Below are 14573 nucleotides of genomic sequence, written 5' to 3' on the forward strand. Positions count from 1 at the left end.
CTGACTTGCAAGTGATTCTGGTAATAATAATCTGGCATAAAAAGGAAAAAACAGCAACCCATGCAGAAGTAAAAGGGGGTGCTGGTAGGCCATTTTTTAGTGTGTGTGTGGGGGACAGTAGATGGGGCAGGGAGGAGTTTGCTAAGAAGCAGAGGGTGCTTCCAGATAACCTGTTTATTGGGCATTCATACTTATTTTTTGTAGGGAAATTAGACAACTTTGGCTATTTATAGAGCATTCTGATTTGTTGACAGTGAGGCTAAGGAAGCCAAAGCAGGTGTTCTCTTTCTCCCTTTCTCCCTGCCTCCTTGTAGGAAAATGTTCAATCTTTTGCAGAGGCAGGTTTGTTGCATATAACCTCCCAATCTGCAATAATTATGGAGTCTGAATTTGCCAGTATATGATTGAATCCCACCCTTAAAAAGTAACAGTCTAGAAGCTGCCAGAGACCGTTGCAGCTTTCAGACATATAAGGATGCAATTTCTTCTGGAAACATATATTATTTTCAAAACTGGTGTGGAAAACTAACAACCTGCCCTGGGCTTGGGGATACTTTTGGGAGTGGGATCTACCTGCTAATGAGACATAGAATGGGATAGAATTCAGTGGAGTTCCAGCTTTGTTCCATCTAAGAACAACATTGTTCTGCCTTTCTTTTTACCTTCTGGAGGTCAGCAAGACCATTTTGCATGGATGTCAGGGCTGATTTGCCTGGCTGACTTTCCTCTCTTGTCTTTGGCATGCACTGCAAAGGGGGTGAAAGGACCAAGTGAAAAGCAGTGCACTGATTTCACCTGTGATTGCTTCCTCCTTCAAATGAATTCTGGAGCATGCCCCCTGGCAGAGGACTGGCTCCACATGTCTATGCTTCCCACCATCCAACAAAAAGTACAAAGGAAAGAGAGACAACACTTCAACATATAGATAATCATGGTTTTCTCTTTTAATATTTTCATTTACAGTTATAAAAATAAATAAGGCAGGTCAGTCTGGTGCAATAATTCCTGTACTGAAAATAAAGTTTTAACTTAACAATACTTCAACAGGTGTGATGATGTGGGGCGTGGTGGGTGGGCAAACAAATATGGGAACGGCATTTAGCAGTCATTAACAAATCTTTGGGTGTACCCTTTGCACTATAAAACATCTCTCAAAGGAAGTCCTCTCAACTCAAGTTGGCCTTCATACAGACTGCTTAAAAGGCTGGTGTACATATAACCGTGCAGAGAGAGAAACCACCTTTAGCAATAACATGATCCTTCTGCAGTGTGGAATGCAAGATGTGCCACCTGCTGCTTCCCCAAAGATTCCCTCCATTGCGTTAACACAGCAAAACCTAACTCACAGAAGATAATAAAACAGAGCCAACCCTGGCGTGCCCAAAACTCCAAGTGCATCCCTGGACAGCACTGCCTATTTATTGATACCCTGCACTTATTCCGCGATGGGCCTGGAGTACATTAGGTTCCCAGGTAGTCTTCAATTCAGACCCAAACTTGATGCAGCATCTTCAGAGCACAAGCCCTGCTTTATTCTTTTCATCATGCTTTCTATCGCACATGAGAGGCTAGTCAGCAGGCAGTGCTGCGGTGAAACTGATGCAGCTGATGCATCAACACTGTTTTCTTCAGTTTGTGTTTCTTTTTAGAGGGACATAGAGTGAATTGGTTCAATGGAGTAATGGTTTAATGGGTTCTTTGTTTTTAATGATCTTAAAAACAAAGGAGCTACGTGGTTCCTAAAAGAGGAGAGAAGGAAAACAGGCACAACGGATAAAAGATTCCAAGTAAGTTCATGAGAATGCAGAGAAGAGGGCTGCATCTTTGAGTCTGGGCTACAGTTTGATAAGGACATGTTTTTTGTGCTGAAGACCCCAAGTTCAATTCCCAGCATATCCAGTTAAGGTGGTGAAAGAGACACACACACCCTGGTTTGATCCCTGGAGAGCCACTCTTGTTGTAGGCAAATACTGAGCTACAAAGACCAATTGACTGACTTGGTATAATGCAGTTTTGTGTGTGAAATGTTACATTTTGGGATTAAGTATAGAATCCTGAGACTGAAAAAGATGCAGACTAAAAGTTGCCACAGAGGACAAACCTTAAACCATGCAAGGCAATATTGCACATTTAATGAAATGGAACCTTGCAGACAAAAATTGCTTTTCAAAGCTAGCAGTAAATTTCAGTTGGTGACGGTGGCTCAGGACTCTGAGCTTTTTCTGCCTTGTCCAGGGAAGACTGGAAGACAGCAATCAATAGGATCCAGGTTTCCAATTCAAGAACTATATATATCTAGGCACATTAACACAGGGCTGGCGCCATCTGTCATGCACCCTAAAAGGGGGAGTGAAACATGGCCAGGATGTCCCCAGGAAGATGCAGCAAGCTTTCCCCATGGGGCTGGGGAGGGGGGCTCTTAAGACACTTCCATGTAACCAGCACAGCTGGAGCCTTATGCAGTGTGCCTTTGGAAACATCCAACACTTGCTTTGTGATGAGAATCTGCTATGAACCCTCCCATCCCCCAGCCAGCGCATGCAATCTGTTTCCTGGAGGCACCTGGGCAGTAAAAGGAAGGCAGCCTTTATCTAAAGTCAGACAGAAGTTGGAGAAATTCGCTGGGAAAAGATTAGATGTGGCAAGCTCAGTCAGTGAGAAGAAGAAGATGCAAAAAGATTGCCACCTTATGGCCTTGGAAGCTTGCAGAATACACCAGCTGCATTTGCACCTGATGCGAGAAGCAGCCTGCTTATACTTTAGGCACAGTAAAAAGAAAAGATCCAGTTATGCAAATGGATGCAGGTGCCCAATTTACATATCAGGTATAAATCTTAATCTGGTGACTGAATAGAGAATCAGACTTACGTGAGGCATTATACCTGGTCAAACCTCAAGCTCGGTTGGACAGTTGGTCCATCTGGCCTTTGGCATCATCTATCCTGATTAACAGCTGAGTCTCAAGCAGCAATTCTTCCAGTCACCTTCCAAATGTATTTTTAAAAAGCTGAAGAGATACTGCGGAGAAAACCTGGGACCTCATCCTTGCAAGGTGTGTGCTGTGCCACTGAGCTATGGCTCCTTTGCCCGGTTGCTATGGCTCTTAAAAGAGGGAAGCTGCTTGGAGGAAAGGCGGGAAAGCCAAAGGCAGATTGAAGGCTACATCTTTAAAAATGGAAAAATCATTATGCATAACCCTAAAGTCCCCACCTCAGCTGTGCAGCCACTCTTCCCAGGGTGGATACATGTGACTTGAGCCACTGAGGCTGAAGCAAATGCAAAGTGGCTTTTTGTGTTTGTGGGGAGAGATGCTGAACACAGTACACCAAGTTAGTCTATAGAAGCAGAGCCTCTTAACTAACTGCTTCTGGTTTCTTGAACACACAATAAAAAAACTTAGGAATGAAAACTGATGCTGTAAGCACACAAGCACACACCACTCCTTCCCAATTTGGATCCAAAACCCAATCATCATGCTTTTAGTGTCTGGAGTGACATCTGACAGTTCCAATTTGTTAATTACATGGATGTGCCCCCTGATCAATCAAGGGCACACATCTGTGGTCTTCTATCACAGACATTTTGAATTCTTACTCTTCCCTTAATTATTTTATACAATCTCTGCTTTGAAGGGCAAAGTGCAGTCTTGGGCTTGACTATCTGAGAAAGCCTTATGTCATATTCCTGGAAGTGGGAACTACACAGAGATCAATGCAACCAAATGATTAGGAGATCAGATTAAGGCTGCCCAAATGCACATAAAATAGAAAATGATCACTTACACCTTTGTTTACCCTGTGACTACAGGGTAAAGCTAAAGTGGATGAACATTAAAACTTTATTTGGACTTTCAATTCCTTCACACAATTAGAACTGCACAAGGGAGAAGAGACGGGGGCTGATGACTGACCCTTCCCCCTCCAACCTGCCCTACACTCACTCCAATCAGTGCAAGGAGATCTGCGCCAGCAGTGGGAAGAGGACTTACCCTCACTGCCGTCTTCAGCACTTCCCTTTGGTTCTCTCCCCTGGAGAAGACAAGGAGCAACAAGCTGTAAGCCATCTAGCCAGGTGAGAGGACCTCTTCCCTCCAGACTGGTTTTTGCTGAGGCTCCTTGGAATGAAAGAAGACCTGCATAAGCAGGTAGGATTTTCTTTTTGCTCTGTACTTACTTGTTTACATCAACATTATTTCTTTTGTAATATTGAATTTATTCTGTGTTTTCTAAATTTATGGTTTTTGCCCTATTTTAATTTATTGATGTTTTGTCAACAGACTTCTCTCCTTCACCCCAATGCTTTGTTCTTGAACGTTTATTGCAAGCCACTTTGGGCAAAGCTCACTGTGGAAATGGAGTATGCAAATAAACTCAATCAATCAATCAATCAGTCAATCAATCAATCAATCAATCAATCAAGAGGCTGCTATATCCTGTGTGATTTAGGATCTTGCTTGTCATGAATGGTCACCCTCCAGCACAGGATGTGAAAGAGAGAAGTGGTGTTAGCCAGCACCTACTCAACTCACCCTCTTGTAATTCTAGTTGCCGGGGGGAACGGAAAGTCTGTATATGACTAAACCAACAATTTGGATTAGTTCTGGAATATATCTGAGTCTCTCTCTCTCTCTCTCTCTCTCTCTCTCTCTCTCCCTCTCTCTCTCTCTCGGGTTAGGCGATGAGCCTCTGGTACAAAACATGGAAACACGGAAGCATTATTTTACAAAGTCAAAACAAAAAACCCATGAGTGTAAATACATTACAGGCCTAGACACGTGGCTATACATACATTTGCAGCTTAGCAAAGAGTTCAGTTGCTAACAGGTCTTCGTTTACAAATCTTGCTTTGGGAGACCAGGAAGCACCATTGTCCACAATCTGTCCTCTGAATTCTCAAGGATAATTACATCTTCAAGCCAGTCTTAAAGGCAACAAGCTATTCGACAGAGGAACCAAAAAATGTACACCAACAATTTCGGTAAAAGTAAGAAAAGAAGTTGTAGTAGTGTACTTAACCCTGTTTGTGTGCAAAAACTGGATATGTTAAGACAAAATGAGGAACTGACAGTATAAATGATAGCACTGGCAAAGTCCTGAGAGAAAGAAATACAGAGAATTTCTGCTCTATACCAGAACTGTACATAGTGGAACAAAATGGGTCATGGGGATGGTGCCCTCTCTTCATCGACAAGAATCTTCTGAATAATATCCATGTACGTGACCAAGTAAAGCATCTAGGAAAGGCCACTTGAGCTTGTGTGGAAGGCTGCAGCTTGCTCTGTGGATACACCTGTCTGTTCCAGCATCGTCTTTGCCTGGGTGCAGATGAACTCCTCATGAGAATCCATTGCAGCCTTGATGGACGTCAAAGGACGCCTTCCGTGCTACAGTGCTTCCCTCTTGCTTTAAAGAGGATTAGACAAAGTCACGGAAGAGAAGGCTGGCTGTAAGCGGCTGTGTTTTATCCTCCACTGCTGGAGGCAGCAGGATTCTTAAAACAGGTTGCAGGAAATCTCAGGGGGTGGGGAGAAGATGCTGTTGCACTCAGGCCCTGGCTGTGGGGTTCCCACAGGCAACTGGTTGGCCCCTGTGAGAACAGGATGCTTTGACCTGATACTTCTTATAATCTGTTTAAAGACCAACAATCACCAATAAAGTGCAGAACTCCACAAAGGAAAGCAGCTTTAGCACAGCTGCTGCCTTACAGGCATCAGAAGAAGAGGGTTGGAACAGACAGATTATTGGCCAGCTGAACCTGTCACAGCTCAGAAGCAGGCTGAAGGCCAACATGTTAATGCTTGGAGCCTTGATGTGCAATTGGGAAAATCAGAAGCTTGGGAATCAAAGAGCAAATCACTGATACAGATTAAACGGCTTATTTTTGTATGGCTGAAGAGGGTGCAGCTGTTTGTCCGGAAAGAGAAGAAAAACATATACATGAAACAAGACAGCAGACATTTCATTCAAGGGTGGGTGGGGGGTCTGGCCTGGAGTCTTCATTGCAGTCCTGGATCTGAAGAAATGACACTGGATTTCCTTGCTTTTGGAGGGGGAGGGGGAGGCCTGACTTCCCGCCTGTTGGGCAAAGGTGGAGCGACCTGTAACCACACAAACACACACATAGATTGGCAAGTAAACAACAAGCAAAGCCATTCTCTGTATTGCTTCCCAAGGTTATTAGGACCCTGCTGGATGTCAGGAACTTCTGGATTTGCATGCAGCTGCCCCATGTGGTGAAATCATTGAACTGCAGCCAGCAGCCTTCTTGGTAAAGAGCCTTTGGGACTGACTCCATCCACCCAGTCTGGCCGGCCACTGGATCCTTCTAGGAAGGAAGCAGGGGGGCCAACTTGAATAAAAAGTGGGGGGGGGCAGATAAGCCCTGCCCCCACATAATCAATCACATGGCAGAGTGCACCTACACCATTTGAATGGCAAAGGCCATTAACTTTTTTGGGGCCCCGCCCCCTCAAATATTTTATGGGGGGGGGGGACCTAAGGGACCTCAGAGCCTCTAGGAGCTGGCTGCTATGGCAGGAAAGAATATCAAGGGCTTCCTGTTCCAGCTTGAGCTATGCTAAGATATTTGCCCGGACACACATAGGGTTAAACTGTGGACACATGTCCCACCCCCAACTGCTCTTCAGTTCTTCATGCAGTTAGACTGAGTTTGAAAAAGAGTTTTAAAGCATGTTCAATACAACACACTTAGAAAGCTCCCCTCAAACAGGAACCCTGGCTCATCAAGTTTCCGGTCACAGGGAGAGGTTCCAAGTGTGTTCAATTAAATGCGCTTTAAAACTCTTTCCAGACTTTGATGTTTATTGTGCACAAGGGTTTCAGGAGCAGCTAGTGCACCAGGACGCATTGGGAGCTGGAGCTTATGTTCATTGCCCTCCTTCAGGTAAATGACTATTGTCTGCACAGACTGACAGCAGCTTTCCAGGGTCTCAGGTCGAGGTTTTTCCTCATTAGCTACTATCTCAGGAACTTGTGCTGCTTCAGATATTGTTAGGTTGCATCTCCCACCACACTGCCTGTTGGCATGCAAGGGGGATAAGGCTATCAATGGTTACTAGTCATGAAAGCTATATATTACCTCCAGGATCAGAGGCAGTTTGACTCTGGATACTAGTTGCTGTGGAATGTAAGAGCCCTGCTGGGTTAGACCACAGGCCCCTCTGTCCAGCATCCTCTTCTCCCAGGGGCCAGCCAGATGCCTATATGGGCAGCCTGCAAACGGGTCCTCCTGAGTGCATCAGCTCTCTCCTCACTTATGATTCCCGAAATTGGTATCCTGAGACATACTGCCTCTGATGCCAGAGGGAGAAGATGCCCTTCACTAATTTGCCCAATCCACTTTTACAGCTGCCCAAGGGGGTGGCTATCACTACTTCTTATGGGAGTGAATTCTATAGCTAGACTGCACTGTGCAAAGAAGTACTTCCTTTGGCCTGTCCTGACTCTTCCAACATTCAGCTTCACTGGATGTCTAACACTGGATGAAGAAGAGCAGAAGAAGAAGAAGAGGGGTACTGCACAGGTGCCCTTGCTTGTGGATTTCCCAGAGGAGTCTGGCTGGCCATGGGGAGAACAGAATCCTGGACTAAACTGGTGGGATGGGAGTGGGGGAGAGACTCAATACAAGGCTGCAATTTCCAGCAGAAACCCCACATCTCCACAACATTCAGTGCCCAGTGAGAGCAGATATTCCCTAGGCAAAAAAGAAAAAGAGAGAACTGTATACTACCATCCCCTGTCTGAGTAGAATATTTCCAACCACTCTGGTGGTTCCAGGAAATGAGCCAATGGGCTAGCCAAAGACACCTTTCCATGCAGTACCACCCTAAGAAGCCCCTGGGGAAATTTGCACTGCTGCCACTATATCACATAACTCAATCCAAAGTATGTCACTTTCCATTTCCTTACCTCTGCGGAGTTCCTTGAGCTGCTATTGCATTTGGGTGGAGGTGGGGGTGGAGTGCTCTGCAAGTTAAGAGTCGCTAATCCATCTGCCTGCAAAGATGGAAAGCCTAGAGAAAGAGAGAAGAAAAAGACAGACGGGTTTAAAAAAAGGCAGTGGGCGAAAGACAGGAAACTGCCTTGTGCTTTCACACACACACATACACACACACACACTTTAGCAGGTGATTCTGGACAGATGTGTCAATTTGGAATCCCACTTACAATTCCCCAGCCCTAAATGTCTCAGAAGTTTTGTCTATGCTCGTCAAATGAATTTAAGCGCATGTGAAAAATGCACACCTGGGACAATGGGAAAGGAAATCCAGAATGACACCAGAAATGTCCAGTGGGGGTTCCTTTCTCATTGGACTTCATCCCTCACAGTTTCCTGAACTCTAACGCCTAGTGATGGAATGAGAATGTCATCCAAACTTCAGAAAGAAATTATGAACTGAATCAGGTCTGGGCTGGCCTTTTGAGTTTATGGTTCATTTTAAGAACCATGGGATTAGGAAGGGCTGGGGGGGGGGGTCCCTCTTCTATTTAGCTTTGGAAGACCTAGGTTTGCTGGTGGGGGAGGAAGCGGTTTCTAGCCCTCGTGGCTAGAGAAACATGTTTGAATTGGTGATGGTAAAACCATGCCAAAGTGGTTCCCAGTGTTGAGCAACTTGGTCTGCAGACAGGGATGGGGAACATGTGGCCCTCCATGTGTGGCTGGACTGCAACTCCTATAATCTTGGACTACTGGCCATGCTGGCTGGAACTGATAGGAGATGGAGTCCAACATCTCGGGGGCCACCAGTTCCCCATCTCTGGTACAAAGAGAAGAAATGTGTAAACCCCTTGAGGGGGAAAACTCACTTTACCAACACTGCAAAATAAAACACAGATGCGATCTGCACAACGTACTTTGGGTTCTTGGCGTTTTGGGAGTAGTTGGCAGTGGGCTGAGAGGCGTGGCCTGCTGCAGTGATGAGCCCTGAAGTAGCGACAGTCTGCTCTCCCCCAGCTGGAGACTCTTCGGCCTTGGTGCTTTTCCTGATGCATTCTGCAGTGGCGGAAACAGACCAAACAAGCAAACAAACAAAAATTGTTGAAGGTGCTGATGGCGACACTATGGGCATCATGATGTTAGCTACTCCCTGTCAGGAGGCTTTGCAATGGTCTAGGAAGGCTCAGTGCACAAAAACGGGCTACTGAGGGGCAATATATCTTCAATAGGCTAAGGATTTGCAGCCTATTAATCAGGGATGGGGAAAGCTTTTTAGCCCAAAGTCCACATTCCCTTCTGGGCAATGTGTCATTCGTGGGTGAGGTTCAGTGTCAAAAAGTCGGTGCAGCAACTTATTTAAATTTTTACATTTGTAGGGTAGACTACAGTCTACACCAGTGTTTCTCAAATGTGGGTCTCCAGTTTTTGTTGGACAACAACTCCCATCATTCCTAGCTAGGAGAACCAATGGTCATGAATGACAAGTTTGAGAAACACTGGTCTAGACATATTAAAGTGAGAGGTTTCCATACCCACCATCCTCTACCCAAGTAAGCAAGGACTATCATAGTTCAAGGACACATTCCCATCAGGCAAAAGCACTTGAGTGGGACAAAGAACAGGCCTGGTGAAGGGAGTGGGGGTGATCTGGGGAGAGTCCTAAGGGCCAGACAGAAATGTCCGGATGACTGAAGATCCAGTGCAAATACTAGTGGTGCAAATTAGGTTTCCATGATCATCCAGTTAGTGATTGTATCCACAGAAGTCTTGCCTGGGAGTTCAGTACATGCGATCAACCTCGTGAGAGGCAGGAAAGGTTCACTCCTACGCCCCAGGCCTCCCCAACACTATAAATGCATTTGGGAAGATGTCTTCAGCATGGCAGCCTGCCAGCCAACAGATTCTTCCTGTGAGTTGACAGTCTGAGTGCTCAGGGTTCCAAGCTTACACTGGACAAATTATCTGCAATCCAGAAGGGTTTCCCACTATAAATACACCCCCCCCCCACAAAGTGCAGACAACACTGGAGAGGTTCTGGTTCAGAGTGACACTTTTCAGCATCCCATGATGTTAAACCTGGGGTAAAGGCAAAATTACAGAGTATGACTTTTAACAAAAGTTTACATGGTTTTTCTTTTAACTCAGTGATATGACAGAGAGCAGCTCTGCATGCTGCAGGAAGTAAGGAGTGGGTGTTTTTCATGGGTAACACATAAATGGGCAAAACTATATACTTCTAAGTGGGTACCACTTGTGCAGCTTCCCACATGGAAGGTGTGAAATTTCATCTTAATCTCAGAAGCTGGAAAGGCAGAGGTGTGATTCATTTGCACCTGCCTTTTGGGCACTTCCTGTCACAGCCAAAAGCTACAGCCAGAGAGCTGATTCTGATTGGGATTTGCACATCAGAGAGAAGGATGCTAACTTGTCCATCTCCCTGATGTACCAGAGTTCTGTGTGCAGAGATTTTTATTATTGTGCTTTTGTATAGAAGAACATTCAAGCATGCAAATTTCCCATCTGCAGGCTAAAGTGGTATAGTGCAATGTTAGTGAGAACTGAGCCTGAGTTAAGACTGCTGAAATCGTAATGGCACTGCCTGATACTTAAGAGTGGTATCTGAGCACAGGTCATAGTAATGTAATTTGCAGCCGTGTGCTCAGAGTGGCCAACACAATGTAACCAAATGGAAAGCCTTCCTTAATGTGATCATCAAATCTTCCACTATCTGAGCCGCTCCCGGTTTTTAACCATGACATAAGCAGCATGCCCAGCTAACAGAAAATGACAGAAGCTCCCAGGGGGAATTTCATCATAATTATCACTCATTTATTTACCATGTTGGAAGTCAGCTCAGCCTCTGGCTCCTTCTCTGCAATGACCTGAGATTTGCTGAGGCTCCAGTCCTTCCGCCTGAATTTATTAGTCCGGTTCTCGCCATCATCCTTGGCCGGGAGCTCCTCCATCCTGGAGGATGTCAAATTCCTCCTTTCCACCAGTGGTTCAAGAATAGATCTGTAGCCCATATAGGAAAAACAAGCACAGATTATCCCATCTCCTCTTGTCAGCCTGAGAAAACATCACAACTGTCCCCTGGAGACATGAAGCACTGGCAGTTTTGCCCTCCTACAGCCTAGACGGCAGATTTGCCAAAGTTCCTTTCAAGGACAGAGGCTGTCCTTGTGACCACTTACAGCAAAAGTTGCTAATGTGGTGCCCATGGGTTTAATGGGACCCTTGAGGTCTTCCCCTGGTGCCCATCAACTATCTGACTCCCCGCCAATTCAATGCACTCTTTGTCACAAGGTGGTGAGAGGAAGGCAGCCCTGTTTAGGGAAGTTTTTAATATTTGTTGTTTTATTGTATTTTAAACTTTTTGTTGGAAGCTGCCCTAGGTGGCTAGAGAAACTCAGCCAGATGGGCGGGGTATAAATAATAAATAATAATTCATATTTATCTATTTCTCCCTCTTAAAATATAGAACTGACAGACAAAGTTGGGAAGAGTGTAGCTCTTCCCTGCTTCCTTTTCCTTTGCTTTTCAATGCTCTAATTCTGTTGAATCCTACTTTAATGAAGATCCCTTGGGAAAGTGAATTGTGTGTGCGCACACTATATTCCTGTCTCTCAGGGGGCTGATCCTGGGGAAGGGGTGAAAGAAGTGACCAGAGAGGTGGTACCCATGGTAGTCCTAGAAAATCCAAATTTGCCCATGAGCCTAAACTTGTTGGTGAACCCTGATTTAGTGTACTAAACAGCATCTCAAGTGTTCTTCTGTCAAAAGATAGGAGAACACTTATTTTATCCTCTTATGAGGTGGTTTCCTGGTCGTCTTAGAGACCTTTTTGAGTTTCTTCCTTGAGGATAATAATAAATATATTACTAAATAGGTGAGTAAATATCTCATAATTGTTTATTCCAAGCTGGTGATTAATAAAAAATTACAATTCTGAAGCTGTTAATTTTGTATTTTATCTATTGGTGGATTGACCCTAATAAATACTAGATTGGATTGATTTCCTACAAGTTCACTCACCCATCTGATCCTGGTCTGGAGGAAGTACTGTCTGATGAGGTAGAGGATGTTGATCCCACAGAGGAAGTCACAGAGGTAACCGAGAGCCTCCTCAAAGTGGAGGACATGATGTAGGGCAAAACCACTGACCCAGACCTGCTCTGCTTTCTCTCCGTCAGCGAAGAAGGCTGTGGTTGGAATATAAAGAGGAAAAGTGCTGACTGGGCTTTGGAAAGGAGGGAGGAAGGTGTCCTCCTGCCTCAGTGCCCTAAATCCACCTCTGTTGGAAAAGCAAGTCAAGTCCTAACAGGAGAGAACTTAATTGCTCTTTTTGTGCTGGCTCCACTTGGGGCTAACTGGCATGAAAAGAGCTTTTAAACATTCTGCCTTGCTTTCCAGGCAAGACCTGCTCAGGCCGACTCTGGAATGCTCTTGTGGGAAAATCATTGACTTCCTGCAAGACTTTGTGCAAGCATCTTGAGCCTTAGCTGCCCTGTGCTCCTGTAGGAGGAAGGGAGGAAGATAAACATGGTAAGTAGCTCTGCTTGAAAGGCCAGCTCCATTGGGCCTCCTATTCCTTGACTGTCATTTGGTCACAGCTATTCCTTAGGTTGCCTCAGGGGGAGAGATGAGAAGCAGGGCCCTTTCACTAGCATGACTGAAAGACCAGCTCAATCAAGCACTTCCTGTCCCTGAACTATTTCCAATCCAGCTGGTTATTATAAGAACAACTATTTGACTTTTCAACAATGATGTCTGAGTCTGGTTTTTTCCTTTTCCCTCTCTGGCCCTTTCCCCTTGTGTTTCATGTCCTTTAGACGGAAAGCCTGCAGCCATGGGGTTGTCTTATTTTGACTGGTTGTGTGTTACCAGCCCTGCAAGCCTTTTTTTGGCTAGAGAATGGGGTGCAAATTTTCTAAAAATAAATAGTTAATAAAAATAATAAAGAAACAAAATAATCCTGTTTTGGAATTACAGTTGTACCTCAGGTTACAGATGCTTCAGGTTACAGACTCCGCTAACCCAGAAATAGTACCTCAGGTTAAGAACTTTGCTTCAGGATGAGAAAAAGAAATCGGGCGGCGGCGCAGCGGCAGCAGGAGGCCCTATTAGCTAAAGCTGTGCTTCAGGTTAAGAACAGTTTCAGGTTAAGAACAGACCTCCGGAACGAATTAAGTTCTTAACCTGAGGTACCACTGTACAGTTTAACTACACATCCCTCCAGTGGTAACTGAGCTATCTGGCTGAAGGCCTTTCAGCTGCACTTTTCTATACCTAAATTAAAAATAAACTGGTAGCTAGGCACTGGGATTGTGACTGCTTTCCAGGCAGACAGGTTTAAAGGTTGCCTTAATAAAACAGGATGCAGCAGTTACCAGAGTTATCACACCATAGAGCTTCTCCACTTTCTCCCTCAGCTCCTTGAAGCAGGAGGTCAGTCTGTCATGAAGAGGCTTCAGCTGTTCTGTCAGCTTCTTCCCATGAATCCGAATCCCTTCAGCCAACAAAGGCATCTGAAAGAAGGAACCAAACACATTGGATGCCCACATTTAGATGTCAGGAAGGCCACTCTCATTTCTCAGCCCATACCAAGTCAGCCCATTAGCATTTCTAGCCCAGTATTGTCTACTCTGACACTGTCTGAAACTTTGGAGAACCCCTACCAGTCAGTCCTGACCTGGGGTGAAGAACCTTTTTCTTATAAAGGGCCACTGATCTCCAGGGAGGACTGCAGAGCTTTCCCTCTCTTTGTGCCCCCACATCCCTTCTTTTTATCTTACACACACACTTGTGCAAAGCAGAAGAGGAAGAGATTCCATGAAGGCCCAGACAACAAGTATGTAGGAGAACCAAATTTTGCTTAAAAGGGTAAAGGGACCCCTGACCATTAGGTCCAGTCGTGACCGACTCTGGGGTTGCGGCGCTCATCTTGCTTTAGTGGCCAAGGGAGCCGGTGTTTGTCCACAGACAGTTTCGGGCCCATGTGGCCAGCATGACTAAGCCACTTCTGGAGAACCAGAGCAGCGCACGGAAACGCCATTGACCTTCCCGCCGGAGTGGTACCTATTTATCTACTTGCACTTTGACGTGCTTTTGAACTGCTAGGTGGGCAGGAGCAGGGACCGAGCAATGGGAGCTCACCCTGTCGTGTGGATTCGAACCGCCAACCTTCTGATCAGCAAGTCCTAGGCTCTGTGGTTTAACCCACAGTGCTGTTTAGGACTGCATAAAATTAGGCCAAGGGGATTATGCAGCCCTTGGGCTAAAGAGACTCCACCCAATACATAGACAATACTGAGCTAGACAGAGCAATGTCCATGACTTGCTATAAAGCAGCTCCCTCACTGCTTCCCAGCAGGTACCTGTAAAGCAATCAGTTGCTTGAGCAGTTCAATCTTATCTTGATCTTCAGGGTGTTCTTGAATATATTTCTCTGTGAAAAAGGCCTGAAGGGAGAAAAACAAAGAACAGTTGAGATGTGAATCTTAATCTTTTTTCCTTGGTTTAAGGCAACAGGCTTTCAACCTTTTTGAGTCCATGGCTCCACTGACCAACTACATTCTTGCTGCAGCAACCCTGTGGGGAAACACGCTCCAAGCCTC

At 45.4% G+C, this 14573-nt stretch overlaps 1 protein-coding gene across 2 annotated transcripts in view; it reads right to left on the reverse strand.

Moving 5' to 3' along the window:
* Positions 1–4416: 4416 nt before the first annotated feature.
* Positions 4417–14573, reverse strand: part of DOCK5 (dedicator of cytokinesis 5) — a 147306-nt gene continuing 137149 nt past the window's right edge. Inside the window, exons 46-52 of one of the 2 annotated variants that reach the window (XM_082200203.1) lie at positions 14334–14417; positions 13347–13484; positions 11992–12158; positions 10794–10971; positions 8874–9012; positions 7929–8032; positions 4417–6097 (exon numbers count right to left, since the gene is read on the reverse strand). In XM_082200203.1, coding sequence (XP_082056329.1) covers positions 5996–6097; positions 7929–8032; positions 8874–9012; positions 10794–10971; positions 11992–12158; positions 13347–13484; positions 14334–14417 — 912 coding nt within the window. In that variant the 3' untranslated portion in view covers positions 4417–5995. Of the gene's footprint in view, positions 6098–7928; positions 8033–8108; positions 8752–8873; positions 9013–10793; positions 10972–11991; positions 12159–13346; positions 13485–14333; positions 14418–14573 lie in introns of those variants that run through there. The other variant, XM_082200204.1, reaches the window with a different exon arrangement.

The sequence above is a fragment of the Podarcis vaucheri genome (genome assembly GCF_965113315.1).
Source record: "Podarcis vaucheri genome assembly, chromosome: 15".
Classification (NCBI taxonomy): domain Eukaryota; kingdom Metazoa; phylum Chordata; class Lepidosauria; order Squamata; family Lacertidae; genus Podarcis; species Podarcis vaucheri.